Source organism: Vanacampus margaritifer, chromosome 3, assembly GCF_051991255.1.
Source record: "Vanacampus margaritifer isolate UIUO_Vmar chromosome 3, RoL_Vmar_1.0, whole genome shotgun sequence".
Taxonomy (NCBI): domain Eukaryota; kingdom Metazoa; phylum Chordata; class Actinopteri; order Syngnathiformes; family Syngnathidae; genus Vanacampus; species Vanacampus margaritifer.
In genome coordinates, this window is record NC_135434.1 from 15,825,429 (window position 1) to 15,843,657 (window position 18,229).

The 18,229-nt window shown below is 39.2% G+C and overlaps 1 protein-coding gene and 1 long non-coding RNA gene across 2 annotated transcripts; one reads left to right on the plus strand and one right to left on the minus strand.

Moving 5' to 3' along the window:
- Positions 1-14: 14 nt before the first annotated feature.
- npc1l1 (NPC1-like 1) lies at positions 15-16,086 on the minus strand. Its single transcript, XM_077562360.1, has 21 exons — positions 15,961-16,086; positions 13,648-13,809; positions 12,670-13,572; positions 10,595-10,888; positions 10,299-10,522; positions 10,117-10,217; positions 8,656-8,828; positions 8,358-8,486; positions 6,944-7,126; positions 6,756-6,870; positions 6,334-6,599; positions 6,157-6,246; positions 5,866-6,056; positions 4,777-4,904; positions 4,566-4,695; positions 4,435-4,490; positions 4,203-4,353; positions 2,266-2,497; positions 2,083-2,196; positions 1,836-1,998; positions 15-772 (listed from the first exon to the last, which is right to left on the minus strand). Exons 1-21 carry the CDS (start codon positions 16,000-16,002, stop codon positions 540-542), a joined length of 4,080 nt encoding a protein of 1,359 aa, XP_077418486.1. The 5' UTR covers positions 16,003-16,086; the 3' UTR covers positions 15-539.
- On the plus strand, positions 9,315-13,979 carry LOC144049432 (uncharacterized). Its single transcript, XR_013293564.1, has 5 exons — positions 9,315-9,882; positions 10,613-10,913; positions 11,009-11,082; positions 12,650-13,323; positions 13,415-13,979. It is a non-coding gene; the product is annotated as an uncharacterized LOC144049432 (long non-coding RNA).
- Positions 16,087-18,229: the final 2,143 nt, after the last annotated feature.

The following is an 18,229-nucleotide window of genomic DNA, read 5'->3' on the forward strand; positions in this document are numbered from 1 at the left end:
TAGTGTACAATATGTACAGGTTGGGTGCAAAAAGTATATTTATTTTCTCCCTCACAAAGTGACAATGCAGCAACACAGGCACAAAAGTGCAAAGTCCAACTTAAGTTTTTGAACTGAATCTTGAGTAAATGTTGGAGTGTGATTATTTAATTCCAGACAGCGCTAATATTAAGCATAAGTACGTACACAAAATAATTACTTTCCATAAAAAGTACAAAATTCAAGAACATCTGTCCATTTCTTGTCCTGAAATACATTAAAAAGTGAAAGAACAACACTGTAGTGCTAGTGAGGAGATATGTGCCAACTGTCCTCACGATAGTCGTATTAGTGTAAAGTGTCCATTACACAACTCCTTGTAGATGTATACGGGCCTACTTATCCACCTATGATGGGGGTGTACCGATAGTCAGGTTAATGATTAGCATATGGAGCTAAATACACCCTCCCATTCCCTCTATTTGCGATTGCTTGTCCATCTCCAGTTTTGTTTGTTATAGAGGTATTTATTTGCTCATCAGAGCTTCATAATAGTCTATTTAGTTGTTGGAGTTGTTGTCGATTTTATCCTCTTTCTCACCCTGTTGGTGTTTCATACTCTGTGGTGAGTCTTTGATGTACACGGGAGGTTTTGCAGCATTGGAGTGTGCCTCATTGTCTTCGTAGCTTAAGTTATCATAGAGTTGCCTCATGCTTGGCAGCTCCAACTCCTGGCGGGTCTTCGCTTGTGTCAGTTGGATCTGCAGCAGCACGGCTTTATTCACACCAGGTCCTGTTTAAAGCACAAATGAAGAGGATACTAAAATCTTTACAAGTGACCACAAAGTGCTGAAACGCTGAACAGTTGGACGAGTATTCAAAAGTGTAGAGAAGGTCAAATTAAAAAGGTATAGATCAGGGGTCAACAACCTTTACTGTTTAAAGAGCCATTTTAGGCCAAATAAATAACACCCAAAAAAATCAGTTTGGAGCCGCAAAACATTTGAACATTGTGATAGTGTTAGTCTAATATAATGAGGGCCCAAAAGCTAATTAGAGCTACACCAGAACACTTTTTGTAATTTTTCAAAATTCCTTTTTCTTACATTTTTTAAATTTTTAGGGTTATTTTTTCTGCTTTATTTGCTATCAATTTTCTGACATTGTTGGCAATTTTGTCGACATTTTATGGTAAATTTCAGGATTTCTTGTTTTGTTTTTTGGACATTTTATAGTTACTTTTTGAATGTTTTCTTTTCTGGCTTTTTTTCTTTTTTCCAAACCAATTTCCTGATTATTATTTTTTTTTTTCAAATTCCAAAGACATTTTATGGTGTAATGTTCTGCCTTTTTTTAGTGGGTGGGGGGCATTTTATGGTTATTTTTTGAACGTTTTCTTTTCTGCATTTTATTGATTAAAAAAAATGGGGGGGGGGGGTTAATTCTCTGACATTTCATGGACATTTTATACTAATTTTCTTCCTTTTTGGACATTTTATGGTCACTTTTGGGACATTTTAAGGCAATTTTTAAAAAGTTTTCATTGTCACTTTTTTTTTTTTTACTGACAACTTTATAAAAATCTTTTGGAATATTTAATTACTCATTTTTATTTAATAATTAATTCATGTAAAGAGTATTTTATCTGAAAAATAAAAAATAAAAATAAATACGTAAAAAAAACATCAATCACTACTATTTTTTTTTTTGAGAGAGAGAGATCTACAGGGAGCCACTGGAGAGGGACTAAAGAGCAAAATGTTGCTCCAGAGCCACAGGTTGCAGACCCCTGGTATAGCAAATGCACTATAAGTGTCCCGTAGTATGAAAAAACATTTTATAAAATAGACACTTACCAAAGTAACTAAGCACTACAGGGAGGAAGACGAGCCCGTGAGCCATCCCTAGAAGTGTAATGACCAGGTTGAGGCGGAAGAAGAAGATCTGGATGAGCTGGGCTTTGGCAAAGGCCAAAACAAGGATGCCGGGCAGGTTGGTCATAGCAACACCAGCAAATACCTTCAGGGTTCAAACAAGCAAACCCTCTTAGACTGCGGTGCACTTGGAAATGTCCTGTCAATTGTATCAGACTAAACAACTTACTGCACTGCCCATGTTGGTGGTGGCTTCTTTCGCTCGCTCCACACGTGTGGCCTTTGTGCTGAGAGCAAACGATCTCGTCATGTGGGACACAAATTCCACAGAAATGCCCACTGCCTGTAAACAAGCGCAATCGAGAGATGACCAAAATGGATTGCTGAGCGACCGTCACATCTGTGCACTTACTGTAACCAGGTTAATGAGGGCCACTGCGTTGTAATGGATATCCCAGAGTGTCATGACCCCGACGGTGTCCACGGTGATCATGATGATGGTGATGAGGTTGATCAAGCCGGAGCGCAGGTCCAAGCCCAGAAGCAGACAGCACACAATGAATGTGGGCAGCAGACACAGGGAGATGTTGAAGAGGCCCTCCGGTACGATGGTCAGGTACTGCTCGTAGAAAACGTTGGTCACCCTGGGAGGACACAGGGAACCGTTTCGAGTCAACGTCACTTGTGGGTTTGAATGTTATTTAGGGATGTGCGATACCACTATTGTTTGGACCGATACCAGTACGAGTACTCGACTCTTGAGTAGTCATTGATACCGATACCACTACTACTTTTGACACATAAAATACATTTAAAAAAAAAAAAAAAAAGACCTATACAACCCAATATAGCAATTTCTATCCTTATAATGTTTAGTTCCTGATTGTTAAACGGCCACAAAATGCGAGCACCTATACCTTGAAATATAGATACCAGGTATTGGCACTCGTCCATCCCCAGAACCAACAGATGCAGCTGATGACGTCCTTTAGTCAATATTAGTTACTGATTCTAATGTGAAAACAATGTGTATAGTCTGTGTATGTCCACTTGAAGTTAGTGTATTTGAAAATAACAATTGCAACAAGGGGAAGTCAACGTTAAACATTTCTTGACCTCACTAGTCTAAAAATGACATTCTGATTCATATTACATTTGTGGAATATGAGTTATGTAGCCATTTTATCCATCTCAGGAGGTGGCCATTTTGTCACTTACTGTCAACTGAAGATGACATCACTGTTGCTCAGGGCTCAGACCACGACCAATCACAGCTCACCTGTTTTCTGAATCTGAGCTGTGATTGGTTGTTACCTGAGACCCCAGCAACTATGATGTAATTTTCACTCAACAGCAAGTGGCAAAATGGCCGCCTCCTTATATTGATAAAAACTCATATTCCACTAACACAATATTAACTCATTTACTGCCATTGACGGCTATAGACGTCAAAAATTCATTTGAACTATTTCTATTAGTTTAACTTTTTTTTCCACTTTTGTTAACAAAAAGTATGAAAACCTAGATTTTTTTTATCGTACATTTAGAACAGATATAAAAATTTTGATTAATTGTCAGTTAATTAGTGAAGTCATGCGATTAATTTTGATTACAAATTTTAATCGCCTGACGCCCCAAATTTTTTTGAATGTTTTTTCTTTTTTATTCATTCACTCCCATTGACGGCTATAAACGTCAAATTCATTTCAACTATTTCTATTAGTTTAAAAAAAAAATCACCACTTTTGTTAAAGTACAACCTTTGTACATTTAGAACATTTTTAAATGAATTTATGGCAGTGAATGAGTTAACCAGAATACCGGATTTAGACTAGTGGGGCTGCATAGAATATATCACTGTCAAGAAATCTTTGGGGGGGTTAACTTCCTCTTTAAATCAAATATAGATCTAAAAGGACACAATAAGTAGTAAATAGTGTTTCTATCAGTACCAGGCCATGTATTTGGAACCTTGACCAAAAGTGGAGATTTACCTGACATAATCCACCTCTCGGTACCACTACTATCTGCGAGTATGGACAAATCCGAGTTTAAATCACAAATCAAACTTACTTGGTGAAAAGGAAGCTCTCCGCTCATTGAAACGCATTGGACTTTAGATCATTGTAATTTGATTTGTGAAGACTATTTTGACTTCAAAGTGTGACAAAATGACCTGTGCTTGCCTGTGTCTGCGGTTTAGTGACACTGATGATACTGACATTCATGTGAAGATCAATTATTTTCGGTACCGCACGTAGCCAACCTAAATGTTGCCCGCCGCATCAGACATGGCAGATATGAAACATGAGGAAATAAACGGACGATGTCAAGATCAAGAGTTCTCACGTGTAAGGGAAGACTTCAAAGTCCGGAGAGGTTCCATTTATTTTCTTCATGCCCTCAGTGATGCTGTAGGCCAGTTCTCTGGCCCTCTGCAGTGCTGCAGTGAACTCTTGAGAGTTGGTCAGAGGCGTGTGGTAAGCCATGAAGCGAGAGGCTGCATGCAACCAGATATGTGTACGGTGAATCTCTTTGGGAAAACGTTTTGGACTGTAATCTCATTTGTGAAAAGTCTCACCGATAATTTCTCCGCTCTCGTCTTTCACCACAGCCGTGTCATAAGCTCCCAGTCCTCTTTATGGTGAAAGCAACAAGCAAGTGAGTTTGCAGTTCGTGATACGTTTGCGTGTGTATACGGGCAATACACACCCTTTGGGACACTGCAGGTCAGGCCTGTTACCCAAGAAATTTGGAAGAAAGCGGTCGAACTGTTCCTCGGTGGGCCTAAGGACGCCATCCGGGGGCTTGGCCATACATTTACGTCCACAGAGAAAAGGAGCTATCATGACATAAGGGCAAGGTGGGTCATTAGCAAGAAGAATGTGCTTCATGATAGAGCTGTGTCATTAGCGAGGCTCACATTCGTCCGCGGAACAGAACTTTCCAGCATTTGGACCAAAGCTATAAAGTCGACAACATTTGGATCCCGGGTTCAGCCAGTCGATGAAATCATCTACCCAGGAGTTTGCAGAGATGCCAATGTATGATCTACAGACCACATAATGACATGAAATACATTGAATCAAGTAAATGTTAACGTAATCGAGGTTAGAATTTGAAGAATGTATCTTCGAGTGTTGTTCGAAAACAAGACATTTTTGCTGTTTTTAAGTAAAAAAAAAAACAAAGTTCACCCATGAATATGTTTCGTTATATAAAAAGGGAATATGAATTTTATCGATTTCAGGGGGCGGCCATTTTGCCACTTGCTATTGACTGAGAATGACATAACAGTTGCTCAGGGTTCAGACCAATCACGGCTCAGCTTGCAAATGTCACATGACCAAACTCAAAAAACAGGTGAACCGTGGTTGAGCAGCTGTGATGTCATTTTTAGTCAGCAGCTAGTAGCAAAATGGCCGCCCCTTGAGATGGATAAAAACTAGTGGATTTTGCTGCTCATATTCCACAAATGCAATATTAATTAAACACAATATTAATTAGAATACCATATTTAGACTGATGGGTGGTCTTCTTTGTGTCACAAAGTAAATAGCATTGCTAATATGCTAACAGACTCTAAATGACTTTAATCATTATTAGAGTATAAGAGAGAGAGAGCTGGGAAAAATGCCTGGTCTTAACAGAAATATATATATTTATTTTTTTTTACATTTAATAATTCTATACTGTGACACTGTATAGTCACTTTTAAGTTCTATCAAATTTGCCTTGTCATGTTTATGAATGACATATTTAAATTGTTTCTAATCTTGGCACTGTCAGTGACAGGTGACCTTTATCAGCCGCCCGGCGCAAATCACGTAACTGACATTTTCCCTATCAGATCAGATTGTGAGGACGCAAAAGGTGCTACTATGATATCAGTAGGTTCAAGGATGTGTCAGGTAAAAGAACACAACTCAGGCAGACATCTGCTTTTCAGAGTTCTGCATTCAAGGACAGAATGAAATATGAGCAGCAAACATTTGTCATGCAAAAGACTCACAGCTCAGGATGATTGGCGGCATATTGAATCTTCTGGGTCATGGAGAACTTGTCACAGCCCACGCTGGAACACACTGCATTCATGCCCTCATCTGTGGTAAAATTGAAGCCTCTTTTTGTAACAAAATAAACCGGGACGCCCACTTCCAAATATTTGTATAAATACTGGAAATAATCCAGCATATATGAGCCCTGTAAAGGAGGAAAACACATTTGTGAGGCACGAGGCATCACTCCCAAACAATGATACTATACATACAGTGAGCAAGAGCAAATACTGTTCTGCACTGACCTTGGGCATAGCCAGTTCCTGATCCAGACCCACGGTTACGTTGAACATGAGGTACAGCGAACCACTGAACATGAAGAAAAACACCAACATCTGGAGAGGAAACATGAGTAAGAACATCTTTTAAACATGATGAACTTATGATGTAAAAATAACGTAAGCCACTCTTCGAAGTCGTACCACGATGAATCTCATGTAACAGTTCAGCAGCACAGGAGCGTAATAGTTCCTCATGAGGGGCAACAGGAATCCCTCGTTAGGCTTCTCGGATTTCTGGCTCGCTACGGTGACGCAGCAAAGAAGCTCACAGCGGTTGCTGTCTTGACGCCGGGAATCCAGTGACAGCAGTGCCACAAACGCCGTCATCTGGAGGACAAAGTCCATAAGGACAGCCATAGCGGCGTACAAAGCGAAGGCCTTCACTGCCGGCATGGTGGACAGGGCGCCTTGGAGAGAAAAAACGCAACACGTTGGAATGAAACTGAACGGAACATCAGATAGAACATGATGTGTCTACTTGGCAACGTCAGAATATTCGAATCTTACTTTTTTTTTCCCAGCAATAGTTATTTTTGTTTGTGAATTTGTCCAAAGCTTCTTACCTAAAAAGAAGCAGACAGACTCCGAGAGACTGCACAGGAGCATGCTGGGAGCAACGCTTCCAAGCACGCGGCCAATCTGCTGCTCTCTTTCCTCTCCGGGCTTCCGCACATCTCTCTGCCGAATGCCAACACAAATGTTATCAAATATAGTATGATGAACACAACACGTGATATTGACAAATAAATACCTGGTACTCTAGAACAAAGATGAAAATGTTGTCCGCTCCGACAGCAAGCACCAGGAAGGGCACGACCTGCAAGATGACCAACGAGGAGGGAACGCCGATCCAGGAGTAGAAGCCCATAGAGGCCAGCACCGAGCACCCAACCACCAAAATCCCGCCGAGACCCACAAGGAACTTTGAGTCCACCTATAGAATGCGAAAGGGGAAATCAATTCCAAGTCTTCTGCTGTATATTATCAGTCAACTTATGGCTCTTTGCGGAGATAATCACTCAACTTGTTTCTCCATTCACCCATGTGATAAGAACCTCATTAATGCACTGCACTGTATTGTCCTCTTCCTTTATTCTGTGAAGCCAGCTATCTAATAACTAACATAAAGAGGCAGCTTTTGGAATGTGCAACTTTTAAGATGACTCTTCATTCCTAAAGTTTTCAATTAGTGCTGTCAAAGTTAAAGCTTTAAAGTTTTTAATCTTGAGTTAAAGCTTTAACTCTGCAGTTAACTCTGGAGTTAAAGCTTTAACTCAAGGGTTAAAGCTGCTGCTCTGACACTGAACAGGATAGAATAAGAACTTAAGAAGTGTTAAAAATGGAGTGGATTTATTTATTGTATTGAAAATAGTGCTGTCAAAGTTAAAGCTTGAAAGTTTTAACTCTTGAGTTTAAGCTTTAACTCAAGGTTTAAAGCTCCTGCTCTGACTGTGAACAGGATAAGAGGTGTTAAAAATGGAGATGGTTTATTCATTGTATTGAAAACAGTGCTGTCAAAGTTAATGCTTTAACTCCGCAGTTAACTCTGGAGTTAAAAGCTTTAATTTTGCAGTTAACTCTAGAGTTAAAGCTTTAACTCAGGAGTTGAAGCTCCTGCTTGCTCTGACTGTAAACAAGATAAGAGGTGTTAAAAATGGAGATGATTTATTCATTGTACTGAAAATAGTGCTGTCAAAGTTCAAGCTTTAACTCCGCACTTAACTCTGGAGTTAAAGCTTTAACTCCGCACTTAACTCTGGAGTTAAAGCTTTAACTCAGGAGTTAAAGCTCCTGCTCTGACTGTGAACAGGATATGAGGTGTTAAAAATGGAGAGGACTTTTTAATTGTATTGAAAATAGTGCTGTCAAATTTAAAGCTTTAAAGCTACTTTAACTCTCTTATCTCGTTTACAGTCAGAGCAGGGGCAGTCCAGGGGCAGTCCAGGGGCAGTCCCCCCCCCCCCAAAAAAAAAGCAGCCCACCCGGCACTGGTCACTGGTCAATCACAGAGTGATTGTGACCGAGGTTGAGAGGGAATTTATCTCACACAGGCTTTACTATTTTGAGTTTTGTGAACCAGTATACTATCTAATGGCCCAAAATGTGAAAATAAAGATGATCAGCAAATTCCTTCAGAAACATAATCGTCTATAGACAAGTCTTACCAGTATGCGCCTGCATGAAGAATACTCCCCGAGAGCAACGGCGATGTAAACAAAGATTACAGCGTAACTGATCATGAAGATGGGAATGTCCTCTGCTGTTGTCCGATTGATCTCATCCTCCAGGGACCTCTATAGATATAAACAGAGTCACAAACATAAATATAACCACCCTTTGTGGAAAGTATATGGGATTTGTGAATATAAGAGGGTCACTAGAAACACTGATTTCCATAAGCTTTACTTTTCTATTGGTAAACATTGTCATTAGAGACTGCAGATTTTTTTTTTTTTACCACACCTCTGCCATGTATGCAAACGTAAAGTTGGCGGCCGGGTCTCTCTGGTAGTCTTGAACAATTTTCAGAAACTCTTTCTCCCACTGCATGGCCACATTGTACTTGACGTCAGTCCGCGGATAGTTGTTGAGGGAGAAGGTCAAAATGAAGGCCTCTGCATTGGTGTACTCATCACCTGCGAGATGTTCAAAGGGGAGAAGATATGGATCACGATTTACCATACAAATGTTGACTTCTTCAAGATTTTAAGAACAAAAACTGCAATTGAGTTTGTGGATCATTGGTAAGCAGCAAAATCCACCCATTTGTATCCATCTCAGGGTGCGGCCATTTTGTCATTCACTGTCGACTTAAAATGACATCACAGCAGAGGTGCAAATCCATAACCTTGCTCTGCTAGGGGAATTCTCGCGGTATTGGTGAGTTTACAAACTACAGAGAATACATCTTGTACGGAGCCCGTTGGTTTATGTGCTCAGTTTGAATTGGATGTTGAAGTGTGAATTAATAAAGAAAGCAAAAACAAAACAAAAAATTCCCACCGATCCGAACCACCAGTGGTTTGGACCAATCACAGAGCGACATTGGGTTTGGGGGCGTGATATGCAGCTTAGTTGAGAGGAAACCAGGAAACCAGGAGCCAGCGCCGACACCGGTTGCAAATAAACAAACCTAACATAGACGAATGGACGCTGCAATTAATTCTGTTCTCGCAGAATCACTCACAGTTTCCTTGTTGAATGTTGAACAGCGAGAGGAGCTTCCCCTTCGACGAGAACGACGGCGACATTTTCATCCGTGGCCGTGATTGGTCAAAGCAAATGTTTACAAGATGCCGCATCGTCCAATCAGCTCAAAGTATTGTACAGAATGTCCCGCCTTTCCCAAGCAAATCAACGCGGAGCAGTCCCAGACTGATTTTGTGGAGAATTCCCTTGAGTGAATCACAATTTCAATCTGGTTATTGCCAGGTTAGCAAATCTAGGTCCAGGAAGTAAAATCCTAACACATTGGCTTTAGACAGTTGTGCTTCTATTCAACCTGCAGTTAAACGAGCTGGTGCCCGCACACATGGAGCTCGTTTAGCACGTTTACCTGCCGGTTGACTAGAAGCACCCGTGGCTAAAGCCAAAATGTGACAGGGTTTTTACTTCCTGGACCTGGATTTGCCACCTCTGCATCACAGTTGCTCAGGTAACAAGCAATCACGGCTCAGCTTCTGAAAACAGGTGAGCCATGATTGGTCGTGACCTAAGCTCTGTGCGTCTGTGATGTTATCTTCTGCACATAGCAAAATGTCCGCTCCCTGTGATGGATAAAAACGGTTTGATTTTGCTGCATAACTCATATTGCACAAATGTAATGTTAATCAGAATGTCATGTTTAGACTAGTGGGGGCACATACAACACATTTTGAGGTTGACTTCCCCCTTAAAGCTGGTCACTTGCTAGAAGTTACTCACCCTTGTAGCCGCCGACAGCCAGGAAGGAAAAGACTGGAGCTCCGTAGTCAGCCATGCAGCTCATCCCTAAATCGGTGATGTCTTTGAACGACAGAGGCGAACTTGACAGAAGAGAAGACAAATGTCTTTGAGTAAATGTTTAGCAGTTTTCATCCAACTTCAGGAGTAAGAGGAGTGCTTACTTGAGGCAGTAGATGAGGTGATCTCTCCAGTCCACCTCTTTGGTCACCCCCAGCTCGGTCATATTCACCTTGGCATTGATGTTATCCAAGCTGTTCTGGAAATATTGTGGCAGACTGTTGACCGCACAGTCGGTCAGGGTGGAGTTGTTGGGGTTCAGGGGTGCAAAACAAACGTCCTTCAGACTTGCTGTGCGATTCAGGGCCTCTGACCAGAATTCGATGTTCTAGGAAAATCAGAGAGGGATTTAATCGTCAACACCGCACGAAGATCTGGTTGTGCTTCTTGTGATGTTTACCTGTATTTTTTTCTGCAGAAGCAGCATCTCAATGATGAGCTCTTTGGAAACAAGGCCACTAAAGTTCTGCTGTCCAAAGAGCAACGAGTCATAAATGTGACCTTTCCTGCCCGGCGCTGTCAAAATCAGCTGGTTGGTCCTGAAGAAAGGGCCAAAGTGTTTATCGTGGAAATCCTTCTCCTGACGAGCTCGGCTGCTGGGAGACGACCACAGCTCCACCGGGTCAGTGGTGAGCTCGATGAACATGAGGCCGGTGGCGAACAACGCGACGACGAGAGCCGACGTCAGGAGCACCTTAGATGGGGGACAAGATGAACAAGTCAGATGACAACCGGCATTATAATACTTCTTTGTCGTTTTAGTACCACTGTAGTACTAATTCTTCTTCTTCTTTTTTTCTATTTTTTTTTTTAGAGTTTTTCTTTGTTAGTTAAATGGCTGGACTGCTTTGTACCAAGACGGTACAGGGTGCATAACCAATGAGAGCTGTAAGTAACAAACTAAAAACAATTCATTAATTTTCCTTTTTTTCTTCATCTTTATGTTCTTTTTCATTGAGCAATATTAATCTTTTGTCTGTATGCTGCTGTTGTTGATATAAAATGGTAACAAATGAAACATCTTGGTGTCTATCTTTTCTCTACAAGTTTGTGTGCTAATACAGTATCATATAGAACATCGCTATTATTATGTTAGTGTATTATTACAGTATCCTACTGAACGATACATTGCAACAGTTAACCCAGAAATTTTGTTGACAATGTGTTCTATGCAGCCCCACTAGTCTAAACACACAATTCTGATTAATAATAATAATAATAATAATTTTATCCATCTCAGGAGGCGGCCATTTTGCCTCAAGTGAAAATAACATTACAGTTGCTCAGGTCACGACCAATCACGGCTCACCTCTTTTCTAAAGCTGAGTCATGATTGGCCAACAGTAAGAAGCAAAATGGTTTCCCCCTGAGATGGGTTAATACTTCACTCATTGAGCCATTTTCAACAGTACGAAGATAATATTTTGTCTATAATTAATGTTATAACTTCATGACTTTTCGTGATCAATTAATACCTTTTAAAACTAATTTTACCACTTGCTGTCGACTGAAGAGGACCTCACCTGTGCTGAGGAAACGGGTAACGACCAATCATGGCTCAGTTTGTTGACCAAACCCAGAAAACAGGTGAACCCTGATTGGTCGTTACCTACTTCCTCAGCACACATGATGTCATCTTCAGTCATCAGCAAATGGAAAAAATTGTTTTTGAAGGTATTAATTGTACATGAAAATTAATTAAGTTATCAACTTAATTCGGGACAAAGTATTAACTTTTTACTGCTGAAAATAGTTCAATGAGTCAAGTATCCCTTTAAAACGCATGGATTCTGCTGCTTAATTCATATTACACCAAAACAATATTAATTCATTCACTGCCATTGATGACAATAGACGTCAAAAATTCATTTTGACTATTTCTATTAGTTTACATTTTTTTCAGTTTTGTTAACAAGAGTATGAAAACCTGGGGGGGGGGGGGATTATTGTACATTTAGAACAGCTAGGAAATTTGGGATTAATCGTGAGTTAACAAGTAAAGTCATGCGATTAATTACAATGAAAAAAATTGAATCGCCTGACGCCCCTAATTTATAATAATCTTTTCTTCTTTTTTTAAAATCGCGTCAGGTGATTTAAAATTTTAATTGTAATTAATCGCATGACTTCAATAGTCAACTCACAATTAATCACACATTTTACATCGGTTCAAAATGTACAATAAAAAATTATAATTTTTCTAGGTATTCATACTCTTGTTAACAAAAGTGGAAAAATGTTAAACTAATAGAAATAGTTCAAATGAATTTTTGACGTCTATAGCCGTCAATGGCAGTGAATGAGTTCATCAGAATGTCATGTTTAGATGAATTGGGCACATAATTTTTTTTATTATGGACTTCCCATTTGATCATTTATCCAATAGCTGGTGTCATTTGATACAGAATGATACCAAACAACAATAATGTACATGAGTATCTGATATTGTTTGTAGATGCTTTGGGAGAAACTAACCATGAGAGGATAAGTAGCCATGAATGTTCCCCACGTCTGAAACACGGAGCTAAGGAAGGCTTGAGCAGCCATGCTGTTCTTGTCGGCACACGTCACTTCTGACGGATGAATGGCGCGCTGACTGACATCGTTACCGTTCCCGTCTTTGCCTTTCTTCTTCTCTTTCCCTTCATCCTGCTTATTGGACTTGACCCAACAAGAGACCAAGAGGTAGAAGATGAAGAAAAATATCAGGAGACCAAACATGATGATGGAAATGACAAGGAAGCCGTCCGTGCCCAAGAGTCTGAAGGGTCCTGGTGGCAGCGGGGGAGGTGGAAGGACGGGGCATGACGATTTGCAGTCCTGACACGAGCACACCTGACCTCCGGACGGCGTGGTCTCGTTGCACCTCAAGGCTCGTCCACTGTAGGGAATCACACCCTCAGGCACTCCCTCTGTTTCTCCCTGTTTGATGAGTTTGAAGTCGATGTCCAGCGGAGCCAGACCGTTGCTGGAATCTCCCTGGAAGTCGTACCAGCGCTGGGGGGTGCACAACTTGGCGCCGTAGCGGCCGCACATGGTGGAGATGGCGAAGCCTCCCGTGGCAGGGATGCGGACGTTTTGGCATGACTGGAAGGAGGCGTCGGCAAAGCTGGTGGCGAGGTACGCCTGGTACGCCACCACGACCTCTTTGATCTTTCCCAGGTGGGTAACGTTCATGACCTTTGTGACTTTGACTGTCTGGCTCTGGTTTGGGCTGCAGGTGTTGATGCAGTGCAGGTGGGCAAAGTTTTCGGCGCAAGAAGGGCAGCGCACCAGCAGGGCCTTGGACAAAGTCAAACTCATTTCCAAGGATGACAGCTGCTTAATGGAGCAGCAGGCAAACGTGTTGCCAACTCCCTTGTCCAACATGGGACACACCTGCACACAATAAACATGTGTAATAAGATAATAGTTGTTCAATGTTACGATCATTTCCTTGCCGTCACTACAGACCTCTTTGAGTTTGCGGTAGTGTTCTCCCGTCACATCCCGGGCTCGGCTATAATTTCGGCAGGGGACGATGGGAGGGATGAGGGTTTCTCCCAGTGACGGGTTTTTGCCACATTCTTCATAGAAAGCACAGAAGCCGGCTTGATGCTCAGCCTGTGACAGCACCTGCACAGTTCATCATACAGGAACAATGACATAAATATACAGTATCCTCATTATGATTAATTGATCCATTGGAGTCATAGCAAAGAGTCAAGCACAGATAATTTCTAGTTTTTTAATTCAGATGTACTGTACTTCCTTATTTCTACACCTACTAGACTTCCCTACACAAGTTGTCAGCAACCTTTCCTGTCAAAAGAGCCATTTTAGGCCAAATAAATAAATAAAAAATTGTCTGGAGCCGTAAAACATTTGAACATTGTGATGAAGGAAACAGTGTGTCAGTGTTAGTCTAATGTACTGAGGGGCCTAAGAGCTAATTAGAGCTGCACCGAAACAGAAAACTATATGCAGCATCCAATACATTCATTTTCTTCTACCTTTTGTCTTTTTTGAGTTTTTTCACATTTTTATTTGTTATAATTTTTCATTTTTCATACATTTTTAGAAAATTTTAAAGACATTTTTGGCAATTTTGTGGACATTTAATGGTCATTTTCAGGATTTCTCCTTTCGCTTTTGGACATTTGTAGTTACTTTTTAAATGTTTTCTTTTCTGCCCTTTTTTAAAATAACATTTCTGACTTTTTAGATTATTTTGTGTACATTTTAGTGTAATTTTCAGAATTTTCTTTTCTTGTTTTTTGACATTTTATAGTTACTTTTTGAACATTTTCTTTTCTGCCTTTTTACAATCAATTTTCAGACTTTTGGGCAATTCCAAAGACATTTTATGGCAATTTTGCCTTGCTTCTTTTGTTTTTGGAGATTTTATGGTTACCGGTACTTTTTGAACGTTTTCCTTTTTGCCTTTTTTGTTAAATTCTCTGACATTCTTGGCCATTCCATGGATATTTTATAATAATTTCCTGCTTTTCCTCTTCCTTTTTGGAAAATGTACAGCCACGTTTTGAACATTTTTACGTAATTTTTAAAAACTTTTTCATCGACCTTCTGTCTTTTTTTCTGACACCTTAAAAATGTTGACTTTTTGGGAATTTTTTATTATTCTTTTTTCTTTTTTTCATTTAATTAATATTTTATCTAAAATAAAAAATATGTAAAAAATATAAATCTCTACTATTTTTTTTATTTTTTTAGATCCACAGGGAGCCACAGGGGAGGGACTAAAGAGCCACATGTGGCTCCAAAGCCGCAGGTTGCAGACCCCTGCCCTTCGCCATTCATTTAAATTATAATTAAAAATTAAAGAAACTGTCGATATTGCAAATAGAAACAAGAGTTGATCGGGTTTATCATGATTTACATATAACTTTACACTTCCAGAGACGTCAATATACAAACCCATAAACCCATTAGGAAGGTTATCATCGTGGCTTCTGGGCTGTACTGTGCCCCGACCTAATCAACGTCTTCACAGAAATGATGAACAGCAGTATTTCAAAGTTGATTAATTTGACATTTACGATCATTCTAACGAATGGTTACATCCCACGACGCACTACCGGCATACGAAAGTAAGATCATGATGAATTATATACATGGCATTCCATCACACAGCTGAAAAGCACCGCCTAATAAATACTTTTATTTATATAGTTAGATGGATTTATTTAAAATGAAATAAAATACAGAACAAAACTTTAATTACTACAAAATCCTGTAAATAACGCGCACCCGTGTATGATATGCCCACAAAAACCATCATTAAAAAGCGGTTTTGTTCTCTGTACTTGTGTATAATATTGTCCGCCAATTTTCTGATATCCTTTATTAACAGAGTGAATAATAAGAAGTTTAAAACTATGCGCTTTTCAAAGCATTTTTAAAATGTTGTTCTTGCACTGTGCGTTATAGGTAATTTTAGAAAGCTAATTTGTATTCATTTTACTTTGATTGTAAATCTCTTAACTCTGCAACTGCTTTTAAATGTTGTACTTTTAATTACCGTATGTCAAACATATTTATGATATAACTCAATATAAATATAAGGGGCTTATTTAGGCCTACATCACATTTAAACAGTATAATACTGTTTAATACCCTCAACAACCGATTAATGTAAATTACAGTATCGAAAACACCTCTTTAAATATTCAATTTGTGATTCACATGCTTCCCGGTACAACACGCGCATGTTGCATGTGAGTAATGCTATAAAACTGTCAGTTAAACTGATAAAGACGGTCTCACCGTGCATGTCAGAAAAGTGATCAGCGCTGCGACAAGACGCATGACTTTTGCCGTTTCAGCCACAAAAGAGTCCTCGGGCACGATAGAAGCGTGTTAATCACTGCCGTGGCTGCATTTGAACGTCCACTTCGGTCGTTCTCCCTCTAAAGGATCAACTGCTGGGAACGCACAAACATCCTGACATTTTCAGTTTCAGCACTCTTATGATGTCACTGTTCTTATCTGGTCTGATGCCAGGCCTGACCAATGGCAGTTATGGATGATCAATAACTGTGTCTGATGATTAACTTAGGGGATGCTGATAGGGTTGCCTGGGAGAAACGGACCAACTGGGAGAATTGAGAATATCAAACACGCCCTGTGGATTGAATACCTTTCGGTAACTACGCAGAGATCAAATATTATGTGAATGAATTTGAATCGGATCATGAAGATCAGTGCGCTTCCTGCTGGGAGCTTCTTTTTTTTTTCTGTCCGGGCTATAAAGTGAGAGCGTCCTGCGAGAAATGACCCAATTCCAAAATTATTTATGAATTACAACTACAGTATTTATTCATGTATCTATGCCAGCGACGTATCATTTTTGTTGTTCATACAAGTCTGAACCAAAAACAAGCAGCTTTGTCAAGTCAGTATTATCACTTCCTCAACTATCAAATCCTACAATTAAAAGATTCAATCTCTAATTGACATTGTTATCGTATGTCAAGGTCAAAGGTCTGATAAAACTGACGAGGCAAGTTGCACTGTTCAAGATCAAAGGTGCTCAAGCGTTTGGGTGGATGATAAAACTTGATGGCAGAAAAAGACAAGACCAACTGGGCCAGATAGGGACTTTTTTTTTCTTTTTTTTTGCTCAAGTCACCGCAACTGGAAAACATTTTCAAATTGTGTGATTAATTGACTTTGTATTTCTCTAAGGTTTATCATCTTTTGTATAGGCAGCATTTCTGGTAGACACAGTAGTGTTTACGCACATTTTAGGCTAAAAACGAATCATAATGCATCATTCAAGTGTTTAGAAGTTTGCCCTGCTAAGTTATACAATGCAGCTAAATAGCGTAATGAAATATAAGGAACCCATGTTAACTCGTTCACTGCCATTGACGGCTATAGACGTCAAAAAATCATTTAAACTATTTCTATTAGTTTAACATTTTTTCTACTTTTGTTAACAAGAGTATGAAAACCTAGAATTATTTTTATTATTGTACTTTTTGAACAGATGTGTCATTAATCGTGAGTTAACTAATAAACTCATGTGATTAATTACAATAAAAAATGTTAATCGCCTGACGCGACTTAAAGATTATTAAAAATTCGAGGCGTCAGGCAATTACATTTTTTTATCGTAATTAATTGCATGACTTCACTAATTAACTCACAATTAATCACGCATTTTATATCTGTTCTAAATGTACAATAAAAAATATATAGGTTTTCATACTCTTGTTAACAAAAGTAGAAAAAATGTTAAACTAATAGAAATAGTTAAAATGATTTTTTGACATCTATAGCCGTCAATGGCAATGAATGGGTTAATCATGTTAATAACCTAATTTTAAACATTAGTCATTACAACCCTAACCTAAACGTGTCAGATTTACACTGCCTTGTGTCTCTACGGCAACCCACACACTGTACAATCATCATAGAAGTGCTCATTTTCACCTCCACAATGTGTAACCAATTTTTTAAATGCCCAATGGCAAACAAAAACAAAAGATAGAACCTAAATAGTAAATAAAAGTTTTCTCATAGGCCTGTTTGTCATACCCTATACTCTACAGATTAACACTTCCAAATAAAAAACTTGCTATCATTACAGTGTTTACATACAGTATATGATTTATGGGGTCATTAAAACAAGTTGTAAAGTTACAGTTTTCTTTGCTGTTTTTAATTTAATACATACTGTATTTTCGCTGTCATATTTCAACTGATGATAATTCCTTAAAATGTATTAAATGCTTCTTTTCTAAACATTGTCATAATTAACTTAATAAACCATTGTCACAAAACTGAATTAGATGGTGTTCTAATACTTGACAATTGATTGAAAATATATATAAACGAGGTGTTTAAAAAATAAAATAAAAATGTTTCTTAGGCTATCTATACGCTGCAGATTTTAAAGTAACTGCGCCTTTTTTTACAATGCATTATTCATTCTATACGTTACGCTATAGGACGGACTTGAGGGGAAGATACGCAGCAAGATTTGAGCTATCGCCTAATAAAATGTCTGAGAAGATACAGAATTTTACGC

Bases quoted from the DNA above. Each gene is read 5' to 3' on its own strand.
- npc1l1 (XM_077562360.1), bottom strand. From the start codon at position 16,002: ATGCGTCTTGTCGCAGCGCTGATCACTTTTCTGACATGCACG. The intron at 7,127-8,357 runs GTAAGACTTGTC...CGCATTCTATAG, and splicing joins CTTCATGCAGGCGCATACTG to GTGGACTCAAAGTTCCTTGT. The intron at 6,057-6,156 runs GTCAGTGCAGAA...CCTCCTTTACAG, and splicing joins AGGAACTGGCTATGCCCAAG to GGCTCATATATGCTGGATTA.